Raw genomic sequence first — 15,325 nt, 5'->3', positions numbered from 1 at the left:
CTTAGAAAGATTAACATTTTTCTAATATTTATCAAAAATCATCAAATAATGATGAGAAATAAATTTTTCATTGAATTTTCAATAAAATTTAGATAATTCATTTTACGATATCTTAATTAAATGAAATCTGTCTTAATTTGTCCACGAAATTAAATAACAGATGTTATTTCTATTAGCAAAAGGAAAATCAATTTAATGTAGCAACAAAATGGACGAAGTATAAATGCAGGAAAAACGAAACTAATATATATTAAGCCCACACATTTCGCACACAACAACATCCGGCTAAAATTCCATGACAATCTAAACAATGACACTTGTGCAACATTCATTGAATTGGTTACATCATAATGTAAACATTGTGACGATCAATGAATTTATGCTGGAAGAACAAAAATCTTGAGTTGAATTCAGAGCAGCTCAGGTATTTGGGAAACAAGACGCTGTGTTCTAATCTATCTTCTGCAGCCAGAAACTGCCGAACAGTTTTTTTTATACCTTTTTCCAAATCAACTGATCAATAAACTTATATCAAGTGCAGAAAGATCCTAATAGTACTTTTCCGCTAAGTGAAGCGGATGTCAAGCAATTTATATGGGTGGTATATCAAATGTCTCTCATCCATTTACCTATAGTAACCAACCACTGGAGTCCAGTACTTGGAACACCTCTAATACAGAAAACAATTACGTTGAACAAATTTGAAAAAAAATCCGTCCAGTGAATCAACAATTTTCTATTGTTTTATTAAATTTTTTTATTTCGCTCTATATTTTGTTACTTGGTTACTTCTTCTGGGAGTCTTATAATTTATTTAATATTCTTATTTTAGATTATTCACTGGCTGGGGAATTAAAAAACCTCAGAATGAAAATGGAAATTCTGCAGTTACAGAGGCAAATTAATTTATTGGAAGCCAGTTCAAACCGTAGCACACACCGGATGAATATGGCTGAACTCGACGCTGCTGTACCATAATTTAGTGGATGCGACCATTATGACGTCGAAAAATGGTTCTTCCAATATGAAGATTATGCTGATACGTGTGGGTACACGGACAAAGACAAATGTGTAGGCGTACGCGGTCGGTTAGTGGGGTCAGCACAAAGATATGCGAAAAACTTGGTGCTCCTGAAGTAGAGGGACCTGAATACTAAAATGGCCAAGATGTTTAAACGAACAGTGTCCCGACGGGATGTCTACCGACAAATTTGCTCGCGCCAGTTACATACCCTTTCCCTAAATTAATAGTAATGGCTAGTACAGTGTAGGGAAGTTTAATAGTTTTAAATTACACTTTTGTTTATTTTCTCACACTTTGCTAGAGACAGCATCGTAAACATAAAGAGTATATGTTGCTTAACTTAATTTAAAGATGACTGCTACAAATATACCAAGTCACCATCCTAAAGTTGCCAACGTAAATGTCAGCTGTGTGTTCTTGTACTTGTACTTTATGTATTTGTATTAACAAAAGCAATCAATTTTTGTTCTCAATAAAGAAATTTTCTATAAATTTTTTAAGTTAAAAGCGAAACTGAATAAGTGTTATTTTCAGTTCTTGTTCAGTCTTAAATTGACTGAAACATTTAATGATAATATTAACAAAAGCAATCAATTTTTGTTCTCAATAAAGAAATTTAATGTAACACTATGAAAGAAGGCTAATAAGAAACGTGTGGCTAAATTAGGAATCAATAGCCTACCACAGCATCACGAACTTGTTTGGAACAGACAGACTAAGCTGGCTAAAAACCAAAATCTTCAAGCCGTGGATATATGTGCGGTGTAGAGGCGCCCAAGAGATTCCGGCAGTATAGAGCCAATATAGAACCAGCTACCTTAACTTCTGAAGATACCTAACCCTTTGACAATCATTGGCTGATATATGTCCCATTTGAAATTTTCACTATATTGTATATATTTTACAACCATGATTTTGTAAATCCTTTTTGAAACACACGGAGATCTACCTGTGTCGATCCTATCAGTGTGTCATAACTATGACGCAACTTTGTTAAAATATGTGAAATGTAACATGATAAATTTGGAATTTAAAGCGATATATGAGGTCTGCATATATATATAGATTACTCTAAATTCAGCGGTAATCATGAGGATTCTTTATCACGACGGGATCACTAATTTTACAGTTTTCAATGACTAACTTATTGACTAACAGTTGGAGATCGACCTGTGTCGATCCTATCAGTGTGTCAAAACTATTACGAAACTTTGTAAAAATTTGTGAAATGAAACATGATACATTTTGTTAACTTGTTAATTTGTAAACTTTGTTTAATTCAATAAGTTTATAAATTTTGTTATTATTTTAATATAGTGTTCCTTAATATTTTATATAAAATTTATTGAAAGAACATTTTCTTAATTCTCAATAAAATTTTGTTAAAGACAGAAGTCTTTTAATATTTTTCATTCAAGAAATTTTGCATTTACAGCGCAACATGAGGTCTGTATATAGATTACTCTAAATTCAGCGGTAATCAAAAGGATTCTTCATCACGTCATTATGAAAGCAACGGATTATGTAGAAATCCTCCAGAATTGTATGCTACCATATGCAAAAGAAAATATATGCCACTTCGATGGGTGGTCCAACAGGATAATGACCCCAAACACACCGCAAAGTGTACTAAGAAGTGGTTTGAGAAAAACAAAAACAATTAATTAGACTGGCCCGCACAGTCTCCAGATCTAAATCCGATTGAGAATTTGTTGAATACAGTCAAAACATCAATCAGAGGAAAGTGTCCTACAAATTGCGATGAGCTCTGGGAATTAATTCAGGCTGCGTGGAATGATATACCGGTATCAGCCGGTCAAAAACTTGTCGATTCTATGCCCAGACGATGCTTGTGAGAATATAAAAAGAAATTGACTTTAGAAATTGACCAGTAAAAATTAAAAAGATTCATCTAACGGTAGAGCAGTTACTGTTGACAATAAGATTGTGTATATTGCTGATAAGTATTCTTATCAAGGTTGTTCCTGTGTTTCAGGAAAACATTTATTAGGGTATTGCCCTATATCTTGTGGTTTTAGAGCTGTAGCTACTATATCACACAAAGATTGTTTGTTACCTTTGACGGTTAAAGAGTTAGCCAAAACAGTGCGTAACGTTAAATCAATTGATCCATTTTCTGAGTCTAAACCAAAAGGATCCAATAAAAATAAGTCTCAAAATGGTAGTACCAATAATGAACGTGGTACAACTAAAAACGCTTCAGGTGGAAAAAATGACGATCTTGACGTCAGATGATTTGTACCGTATCATGCTTAATATCGCTAAGCATAATGGTCGTGCCAATAACTAATGCTACCCCATTATCACAAGTTCAATATACTGATCCAATCGTGATTCCATTAAATTCTACATTCACGATACAGATTAGTGATGGCGATCGTAACATTATTATTCATGCTACGGTTAATAATATTACCGCAACTTTTTTATCACCACCAAGTCACAACTCTGAAGTCATGACTGAAGACGTTTACAACGACTACACCATCATATCATGAGGTTGTATATTCTGAGGACGTTGTCAACGGGTCCAGCACTAAGTATGGAGATAAAAAATTATTTCAACGATCAGCAGTAGATTTCGCTGAACAGGCTAAACAAGACTTAATACAAGTTGAATCGGCGCTTGGTAGCAATACTTATGTCAAGGGTAGTCTGCTGGTGCGCGAATTTAACTACGCTCACGGTAATGTTAAATGTACGTATTTCCCTGTTTTCTCAGATGATGAAGATGGTTATACGTTGGATATAAATTGTGAGTATGCTGAGATTGCAGCTTTTTCGGCAGTTACGAATGAGAGCAGTTTCTCAGTATTTGCTAATCTACCATCTACGCGTACTAAATTTATATAATTTTATATATTTTTTGTTACCATCATACACCATACTTTGCCATGTTGCTGCTTTTGCTAGGGGGCCGTTGCTAGGGGTGATATCGCCCTCTGCCAGCCTCCCAGCAGGGCTGTCATCAAGCTACGCAGTCGATGTTTTTCTTTTATTTAATGATAAAAAATAATATTGGCAACAATTGTCATGAGTTAATAACAAAATTTTGTGCGCCAAGAAAATAATTAAAAATTAAAAAGTATAAATTATTAAAGTAGTATTTTTTTTTTAATAAATACTTGAAAAAGAAAGAACGATTACTTATAAAATTGATTTGCAATATTAAATATTGTTTGCTATTTTGTATAAAATAAAGTGTTTGCTGACTGAGTGGTTTCATATATAACAAACATCCATTAAAAAATCAAAACTCATCAATTGCCGGATTGAATTGTTTCCTGAGTATTTATATAATATATATGGCGCCACACAATGAAATTTATAAATGTCCCCAATGTTATAAAAATGTAACCAAAACTCAAAGAGCAAATAGTTCATAAGAATAGACTGAAGATTTTCAACAATGAATAGAATTAAAATTATCCATTATAAAGTCTACGTAGACATATTTTAAGTTACTTATTTATATATATTTTGTAATAAAATTTATTATTAGGGTTATTGTAATCATTTGTTAAAGAATGTCCGTCCATACACTTAAAAACTGAATGAATAAATATGTCAATTATACCGACAGAATATTGAAATGCCAAAGAAATAATATCATATTACAGAAAAAATGAAGTTATCGTCACTTCATTTTTATGTGATTCTTGCGTTCAATGTTCTGTCCAACTGCTACATTCTCCACTTTAGGTTAAAATGCAATGTAAGCAAACAATAATTTAGTATATAATCAAAGAAATTTTAATAAATGGACACACTTTGCATTATCAACTCTGAGTTGTAATTTAGCTCGAGCAAAGTAGACAAAAAAAAAAATAACAATGAGTATTATGCTGTCTCAGCATATTCCCACCTCACACATAGTATGCTAGAATTAAGAATTTAGTGTAAAATTAGTTTTAAGTTAAACAGAAATAAAAGTAACATTAAAGTGAACAACCGCCCAAGTCCGCTGAGTCATAGCCGTACAAAAGGACGGACATGTTTTGTAGTAACAATCCTTAAAGATTTAAATGGAATATACTACATACTTCGAGTTGGGTTTCAGCAATGTTTGGTAATCAATAATTTAATAAGATATTTTAAAAAGTAGATTCACTAATAAAACTAAAAATTTTTGTTACAATTACGGGAACAAATAAATATAGAATAACTTAAGAAATTTATTTTTTAACATTCTGACTTGTTATTGTTGCTTTAAGGAGAAAACAATTTTGTTATAAAAAAAAATAGTTTTAAATTTGTTATTATACTAGTCTCATGCTGTGCTGGACAAACTAAAATATACAATTGAATAAAAAAAAATGCAATTATTAAAGTCCGCAATTTCACCAAATAGATTTTTATGAAAAACAGAGAAAATCCAGAAAATTTGTTAAGAAAATTACCAGTTCAATGAGCATTAGAAAATAATAACAAAATTATTGAAATTCATGCTCTGTTACCCTAACTAGACATATTTTAGTTTGTGAAAACGGGCTTCGTAAACAAAATTTTGTTTATATGAAATTTTTGTGATTTTAATATCGATATTTTAGACTAAAATCTGCCTAGTAAGGAAACAGTGCTATAATTTCTTAAATGACAGCTGGTTTTAGAGACTTTTGGTAGGTTTATTTCTTAATAGTTTTGTATTATATTGAATGTATTCATATTATTTTTTATTTATTTTTTGTAATGGCACCTCTGTGTTTTTGTTTTCTATTTTCTATTTCATTTGTTTCTTAAATATTTTTCAAAAAGTGTTATTGTTATTGAGTGATAATTTTTTTTTTAGCTAGAATGAAAATATGTATTATAGTCTTATCATTTATATTGTTTGATGAACTTTTTTTTTTCTAAACGTGTGAGAATATAAAAAGAAATTGACTTTATAAGTAATTTGTATCTTTAATAGATCATTTATGTTTTTTTTAATACATCTAAAGATGTAAAAAAACATGTGAGTGTTTGTGTTTTGTACCTTAAAAAAATTTTTAGTTTTCGTTTTTTTTTTCATACGTATAAATATAAATAAATTTAAATATAAATGTGAGTGTTTGCATCTTTATATGGATTTGTTGTTTTGTTTTTTTTTAGCTTTTAGTACAATATTACACAGTTATACATACAATACTTATTTGAATTCTTAAAGAAATTTAGAATTTATTAACAATTAAAAACTTTAGTGAAACTTCCAATTTTTTGAAAAGTAAATTTTTTAAAAGAATACCTTTTTTAAAGGTAATTTTTTAAAAAGTACTTTTTTAAAATTATAAATTTTAAATAAAGTATCTTTTAAAAAAGTATTTTTTTTAAAAAGTACATTTTTAAAAAAGGTACTCTAAAAAAAGTACTTTTTAAAAAAAAAAATACGTTTTTAAAAGTTTCATTTTTTAGAGTAACTTTTATAAAAAAGTAATTTTTTAAAAGATACTTTATGTAAAATATAATTCTTCTTAAAAAATACCATTTTTAAAAGGTATTTTTTAAATTTAGTTTTATTTTTTCTGAAGAATAAAAATGCGGAACTTATTTCACTTTCAATCGAAATGAATTTCTGTGGAAATAAAACCCACCGTTTGAAAAAAAAAATTATTTTAAAAATAAAAAAGTACCTTTAAAATAAAACCTTTAAAAAGTACCTTTTGAAATAGAGAAATTCTAAATTCTTTAAGATTTTCAAACACAGACCTAATTAATCAATAGTTGCCCGGTACTGTGGGTATAAATACTAAACAAATTTTACCTTATAAATCGGCTGGCCTGCTGCTGCTGCTGTACTGCTGCAGTTGTCCATTAAATTTATAAACTAATGGACACCAACACCACTAGTGCTACTAGTTGTACTGTTGCTTTTGTTGGTGGCACTTGTGTTATTTGTGGTGGTAGTATTTGCTGTATTATTGATGTTGTTATCATTAGTATGAGCTTGATTATGATGATGATGATTATTTAAGTCCAATTTTTGTACTCCACATTCCAATTGTTGGAGGCAGTTTTGTTTTTGTTGTTTATTATTTGTTTGGGTACAATTGGGGGTGGTGGCGGCAGTAGTGTTACTATTTGAAGAGGTAATTTTTTCATCCTGATTTGCGGCTAGTGCTGCTGCAGCGGCGGCGGCTGCTGCCGCAGTTGTTGAATTTGTTTTTTTATCCTTGGATTTTTTTAAAGCACTCAATAAAACATTTTTCTCTTTGTCCTTTGTTTTTGTTTCCTTTTCTTTGTCCTTGTCCTTATCTTTGTGTTTGTTGTTTTTAGTGAAACGTGGAAAGATACAACCGTTTGGCAAGAAACCTCCCAATTTTTCTTTTTTAGTGGGAGCTTGTGGTGTGGGCGCTGGAATAGGAGTAGGAGCTGCAGTATTTGTTGTTGTTGTTGATGGATTTTGGGCGGGAATGGCTGAAATGGTGGCATTTGGGGGGGTACTTGTAGCAATAATAGTTTTTGTTACATTCGTTACTTCCATATCATTACAATTTGCGACAGTTCCATTAGTTAATGCTGGCTGTTGTTGTTGCTTAGAGTCTTTATTGCAGTTGATGGCATTCAATTGATTATTTATGTCCATTTTATTTCCCCTCTCCTGTACTAAGGAATCTTTGCTATTGTTTCCATTACTTAAGGCATCATTTGTTAATGTATTTTGGTTGTTCTGTTGTTGCGTCTGCTGGTTCTCCTCTCCCTGCTCTTCATCCACCACTAGTGACATTTTATTGTCCAAATGCTCGGCCAACAAGGCCAACGATAGTTGGCTATTGTTTGCTTTTTGCATGTCTATGTCCATTTCTATATCTGTATTGCTTGCATTGTTATCATTTTGTACTTCGTGTATAATTTTTCTACTTCTAGGCGGTGTTCCTCCATCTACTGCCATTAACATGGCTTCACCTGCAGCACCACTGTGCACAGATTTGGGAAACATTTGCTGGGAAGTTGCTGTTGCATTAGCTGAATTATTGGCGGTACTTAGAGAAGTATTTGCATTTAGACTTCCATTTGTTGAAGCATTTGTTAAATTATGGAAATGTTGCTGATGCTGTTGGCGTTGCAGTAGCATTTGCTCTTCACGTTCTCGATCTCTTTGAGCTTGTACAGCATTCCAGACATCTTTTAACTCGCCCGATATGTCACGATCTTTTAAAATAACCGCGTTACTATAAAATTGAAATAAGAAAAGAACAATCGTTAATAATTAATGTTTCTAATATACTAAGCACAGATTATTACAGATATCCAAAAATGACAGTTGTTAAAGAGAAGTAATATCGAACAACCGTATGGTTATTTTGAAATTCTACAACAATTTGACAATGGTTGTCATGGTCAAAGTTTCTTTACGGAAATAGTCATTCAGCCTTATCGTGGTTGGCGTAAATGTTTATAAGGGTGATTACAATTTGTTGGAAATATTCACCCCTATCTCGGTTGGCGTATGTTATTGACGCCTACGACAGTTTCATTCTAGCTTAAAGATAAAAAAGTGTTTCTTTAATCTAGTAATTGTCGTAGGCGTAAAACACATACGCCAACAGCGATAAAGGTAATTAGACTCCACTGCATCTTGTTACACATCGATTCAAATCTTATGTTAAATTTAGCATACTCAGCAGATTTGAAAATTCAATTAGAGATTAATGGCCTGGCATTGAATTTGACCATCGTATAAAATCTTACAATTAGTAATAGTAGACAAATTGATTGTCTGCAAATCGCTCGTTTTTGTAAATTGAAACAGTTTTGCTTACTCGAAAGTAAAACGAGTAATACATTTATACAAACTTTGGAAATGATCAATACAAAAACTAACAAAATTTTGCAAAATAGTAAAACTAGCATGTAAACAAATACATACTGATTAGTCAAAAGTATCAAAATGGAATTTTAAACAATGCAACGTATACAATACAACATAGTAGTTTGTGAATTGGACAATTCTTTATTTGTTTTCGAAAACGATTTTCATAACAAAACTACATACTACCTAAAAGCATTTACGAACGTAACCTAAATGTGTATACAACTTACCGTACGAGTTTAACACCAGGATTCATGGCTTCAACAAAATCACACATTAATTCAACCATTGCACGACGCTCTTCTGGATCTTTACTATGGCGACCAGAATCTTTTAATACTTCAGGATTTGCCATAACAGCAAAAACTATGGGAGGGCTGCGAGGACTACCCGGAGGAACCTAAAAAAAAATGTACAAAGTAAACATTAATAAAAATAGAACGTGTTACAAGATAAAAACATCATAACCTCACATTTTGTGCCACACTAGTAAAATGAAAGAAAAAAAAAAGAAGAAAACTTACCCTCATACCACCATATAGCGGTATTGGATCACTTGGTTCCTGAGGTATCACAATACGTGTCCAACTTAGAACATTAATAAATAATTCCTCGCCAGCTTCTGTCGTTGTACGTATACACATGTGAGGCTGGGGAGGATTTTTGAAATGACGATAGGCTCTTGAATGCCTATAGCTGTGTGGTGGCGGTGATGATGCCGCTGCAGTTTGTTGCAGCAAACTTAAACCGGGACTTAGTTGTGTCGCTGAGGTGTTGTCCAAATCGCCCTGCTGGAGATGATTGTTGGGAAATTCACTACTCAAGTCCCTGTTGGGTGCTGCTGAATTTTCTTCCGCTTCATTTTCGCGCAGCTGTCGATTATTTAGTTGAGAATTTTCTAAAGGAACTTTATTTTGTTGCAACTCATTTGCTGAGCAAGATGATGTTAGTTGTTCTTTCAATGAATTCAAAGTAGAAAATGAAGAATTTTCTGCCCCGATTTTTGAATAAAGCGCACAGTCGGCTTCACTGTTCGTTGTTGTTTTAATTCTCACATCACATTCGTCGGCAGCAGCCACCGTGTGTGTATTTGGGGTTGTTGTTGTTGCTACTTTAATGCCGGCTGCCGACATGTTTAAAATTTTGAGTTTTTCTTTCTTCTCTTTTTAGCACTTAAACACACTCACACACACACACACAATCATGGAGAATTTTTAACAAACTATTTTTCCTTTCTTATTTTCTTGTTTGGGATTTTTTTTCCACAAAGTTCAATAATTATTTTCTAAACCTTGAATATTTTAAGTGATGATTAATATTAGTTTATATTAAATTATGCTTTTAGTCGTACCATTTTCAATTATTGTTTGTAATAAAGGTTTTGTAAAATAGTATAGGCGGCTGCAACTTGTTTTATGTATTTTCGTGTAATAAAAATATACAACTGCAAGTATATGTTTGTCTCTTTCTTTTAGTGCTACCATATTAATCTAATCTTGCCCGTATTTTAAAAACAATTGTTTTCAATTGTAACAACCCTAAAATTTTAATGTATTTTTTAGAGTTCAAATAGAATTTTTTTACAAAAATATTTTTTTTAAATAAAACTAATATATAGATCGATTAGCATTGTGTGAAATACATTTTAAATTTGATTTCTATTGTGATATTAGTCAATTATAGCTAGTTTTAATCATATATTTAATGGATACAATGATTCAAATTGTAGATATGTATAATTAACAGCTAGCAATTATTATTTGTCTGGTTTAAATTATTATAAAAAAATTATATTCTGGAGGTAGATTAGAATATAAGGGTTTCGGTTCTATATGGATTTATTTGAACAGGAAAGTCTACTTAATATTTACCAATAGTTATTTTACACTTTACGCAACTACTGGGAAGATATACATAAATAAACCATAATTACGAAAACGCTATAGTCAATTTATAATATTTTATCAGGGGGTTATTATGTAACTCCTTTCGAAAAGAAATTCGTTCGAATTTGTATGCTTTATACTTTAATCCCCCAGATTCGTTGATTTTCTATAGAAAATACTGTTTTATACATGATTTCCTATAGTAAATATAGTATAGTAATTATACCCAAGATTTTTATCAATCCAGTACAGTGTCATTTTATTGTGCCATCCAATTTCGTTGAAAGCTGTAATACAGTCTATGACTACAACCGACCATAATCCATTCTTTATTAAGACCCTAAGCAAAGCCTTAAACTTCTCCTCTAGCAAAAACACTTAAACATATGATCTAGCAAAGACCCTTCCTTAAACTTTTCTTCTAGCACTCTATAGCGCAAATTAAGAAGGCGGCTATTTTCGCCTGAGGAATTGAGCAACCTTTTCTCAAAGGAAATAATTGTACTATAAATATCCGCACACCACCATTTCCAATTACAGACATTTCTAATTATATTTCAGAAATTATACCAATGCAAGATTTCTAAAGAATATAATGTTATATACAAGATTTTCTAAAGAAAACTCTAACTAATAACGCAATACTTTAATTTCCCGGGAATTTTAGTAATTTTTTACTGAAAAATGTTTTAAATTTACAGTTTTTCGCATATATTCTCGGCAATAATGGACCATTTATTATTTACCCCTATCGCGTACTAATCACCCTTATCACGAAGCAATATTCCATATGTTCCCTTTTCCCATTATTCTTTCATCAATTTTGTTGACGTGGAAAAAAATTTCCCATGTTGTAAAATTTTTAGATGGAATTTTGTAAACAATAAACAGCTGTTACAAATAAAATCAACTAATGTGAATAGAAAGTTCTTGGGAATATCACGATAGAAATTTTCTCTTCCAGGGAAGTGGGTATTTCATGGGAAAATAAATTTCACATGTTTCTGCTGATTATTTATTTAAGGTTTTTGGTACGTTAATCTAAACAGACATATTGACATCGATATATCGGTTTCGCTAAATGAAAATTATGCTATGGATGTATACACGTACCATTAATGTAAGTAAAATTTTATGTTCATAAGCAGAATATATCGAAATCACGTTTTTTCCGAAAATTCATAGATATTTAGAACTTATTCATGACGTATTATTGGTTCATTTTAATTACATTTGTATACAGGTTTGAACTAATTAAATGTTAAACAAGAACACGAAATACAGCACTCGGGGACATATATATTGAGATTCTACTAACAAAAAATGTCCTTTAGATATCACTAGGATATATTTAACCCTATTAAGGTACTTAAGAGATGTTTCGAAAATAAAACGGGAAAAGTCTGGATAAATAAAAAAAAATTGCTTTGATTAAATTACAGTTATATATTTCGGGAATTCCTGGGAACATATCAAAAAATGTAAGGAAATTACAAACCCTATTTAAGAGATGCATATTTCAGTACATTAAGGTACAAATTGGAACGTTTCTAGTGAAAAAGTAAAGTTGTATTATGATTAGCTTTAAAAAGTATTTAGTATCGAGTACCCAAACAGTCACATTTTACAACACTACAAAGGGAATTTGATATTAAAATTAAAAAATTGTGAATTCAAAATGTGTAAGGCATTTTAGCGTGTTAAATAATTACTACTATACATTGCAGGCTTTATTGTTTAATTAAATAATGCAATATTAAAAAAATAACAATATAAATGCCATATTTTAATATTTATCCTGTAATAGGAATAAATTGTAGAAATTGATGTGGCAGCACTCTAAAAATACCTGTTTTTTTCACTTGCTAGACGTGTTCAGTGTTAAATGCAGCTGTGTTTAGTAAGTTTTAATATATAAAGCGCAGTTGTATATTTTGGTACTCTTTCTTAAAATAAAAATAGTATTAATTTTCTTTAATTAATACAATTTTGGTTAATTCTTTTAATTGGATTATCTTTACATGTTAATAAACTGAATAAAACTGAACTTGCTGCTGATGTAGAAAAAGTTATTTATAGAAAAATTATGATTTCTCACACTTTTTAGTTTCTAGCAAGGGAGTTATGGTAACTTTTCAGGAAAAACCACCACTATTGTATTCTTTATTTCAGGTTTTCTTACACAAAGATGATTAATTGCATTTACCAAAAATGTTACTTTCTGTTTTTCACTTTTTTTATTTTACACTAATTTATTTTATTTTAAACATACCACTATTGCCATTCCAATGTCTTTCACCCTAATGACACACAAAATTGAACAACACTTTTCCGTTCATTATCCTATTTTTTGCATCTTCTTGTTCGATTTAAGCACTCGAGTTCATTAATCCTTTTTGGCAGGTAAATTAATTTTCTGGAATTATCCCAAAAAAAATTTCACAAAGCTACAATTTTAAATTTTCCACAATAGTCGGGCTACTACAACTCAATTCTTTTATTGCACAACCAGTATTTTTTTGATTGTTTTTTTTGTAATTGTAAATTACCAAATGTGGAAAAATTAGGTAAAATTTAATTTTAGAATATTGCAGCTCATGTTTTTTTCAATTGGTGTTGTAAGTTTTTCAAGTTTTACACAAAATTCATCTGCTACTACTACTTGCTCCCGTTTCTATAAAACTGTTGTGATTTTCCGACTTTTTCTGGCTGTATGAAAGAAAAACACACGCATTCTTGATAAATCATGTTTTTTTCTTTTTGTTGTTGGTATTGTTCCTCTTTTTCGTTTTTGTTGCTGTAGTTTTTACCTCATTTACAACATTCTTTTGTTTATTTTATCCGCACAGTTTTTTTACGACTTGTTTATTTTCGGCCGTTTTTTTAATGCCTGTTTTTCCATTGAACTCCATTTAGTAGAATGTAGTTTTCTTTCATTTGTAAATGAAAGAACTTCACTAAATAAACATTTATTATAATAGTATTTTGTTTTATAATGTGGTCTGTAAGTGTTTTTCACTTCCTCCTATGATTTCTTTTCTCTTTTGTCTGGCATTTTTTTTGCCAGTCAAAAGAAGAAAAAAGAAAAACAATCTACTGAACAGCCACCCCAAGTCGAATTCATAATAGGTGACGTTTAGAAGCCAGCTGATAACTTTTTGCTCGATATGTTTTCTCATTTCTGTCTGTCAAAGTTTGTTTACATTTGTATATTATTTAAATATAACGTCGTAGAGAATTACACATAGAGACGAGATACTCCAATTTGTCAAACAGAGGAAACACTAGACCGGTCATGTTAGCGTTTTTCTCATGTTTTAACACGATAAAACATGGTTGTTAAACCATGTTTTTTAACAACTCTTTTATAACATGAAGTGACATTTAAGCATGACAGCAGTCATTTTGTTGTTTTTTTTTTTCATTTACAACACTACAAATACACTACGCTAAAATCACAAGAAAGAAACACATACGATTTTTTACAATTTACTTCGCTGACAATCAAAAAATAATGAAATATCTTAACATTAACATGATTACGATGCTCCACCATTCACATATTAAAAAATTATCAGGATTACTTAACATAATGTTTTAACAGCATTTCATGTCTGTTGTAGACCCACTATTATGTAGAGAGTGCGTATGTATGTGAGTGGAGCGTACGTTTGTAAAAAGAAGTAGCAGAAACACTTTTAGCTCATCTGGCTCGCGTCATACACAATACACACCATGCATTTCTTATGGGACTGAATAGTTTGATTACGAAAAAATTAACGTACAAAAAATTGTTTGGCTCAAGGACTAGTTAGTTTGTACGTTCCGTTCCGAATCAGCTGTTTTTAGCATAGGGAAAGTTGTGTATGTCGTTAGTATTTCTGTAACGTTTCCGTTCTGTTGCGGATGAATCTGTTGAAAACAGAATTTTGTCCGCAACGTTAAGTAACAGCTAAAACAGCTGATATCATATATACACAAAAATGCCAACAATATGAAAGCAGTGGTGCCAACATTTTTTAAAGGGAAATATTTATTATTAACAAAAGAATAAAAAATATAATATTTAAAAAAAAACATTGAATTTGAATAAAATAAAAATATTGTATGTAAAAAAATTAGTTTAAATTAAATCATTAACAAAAAATATATGTATGTATTTATAAAAATGTTCACAATAATATGTTGAAGGTCTAAATGCAAAAAAACACTAAAAATAGTAACAAAATCACCAAGATGGTTTTTTGGTTATTATTTTAAAAACAGCTGATACGATCTTACGGACAAACTAACTACAATATAACAGCATTCAGAACGGCACAGAACAGAAACGTTACAGAACGCAAAGACTAATGTCACAAAGTATACAGAGGTGTCAAATTTGACAATTCAAAAACACTAAAATCAGCTTATTTTGAAATTATTTCGATAGAAAGAGCAAACAAATTCGCGGTTTAATACAGACAGTGAGTTAAAACAAACACCTATATAAACAAAGTAAATTAATAAAGTAGCGACAGTACTACAACAAATACAACATTTACAAAAACCACAAGCAATTTTGTTTTTGGTTTAAGGTCTGAGCTGTCAAAGTTGCCTGTTGTT

The 15,325-nt window shown here is 30.8% G+C and overlaps 1 protein-coding gene across 1 annotated transcript; it reads right to left on the bottom strand.

Annotated features, from left to right (window-relative positions):
• Positions 1–6,793: 6,793 nt before the first annotated feature.
• Positions 6,794–10,117, bottom strand: LOC135953414 (ankyrin repeat-containing protein kinase A). The gene is made up of 3 exons (XM_065503312.1): positions 9,359–10,117; positions 9,065–9,234; positions 6,794–8,193 (listed from the first exon to the last, which is right to left on the bottom strand). The coding sequence occupies exons 1-3, from the start codon at positions 9,965–9,967 to the stop codon at positions 6,849–6,851; spliced, it is 2,124 nt and encodes a 707-aa protein (XP_065359384.1). The 5' UTR covers positions 9,968–10,117; the 3' UTR covers positions 6,794–6,848.
• Positions 10,118–15,325: the final 5,208 nt, after the last annotated feature.

This window comes from Calliphora vicina, chromosome 3, assembly GCF_958450345.1.
Source record: "Calliphora vicina chromosome 3, idCalVici1.1, whole genome shotgun sequence".
NCBI classification, from domain to species: Eukaryota; Metazoa; Arthropoda; class Insecta; order Diptera; family Calliphoridae; genus Calliphora; species Calliphora vicina.
The sequence above is the reverse complement of the archived record's forward strand: the minus strand, read 5'-3'. Positions and strand labels throughout refer to the sequence as shown.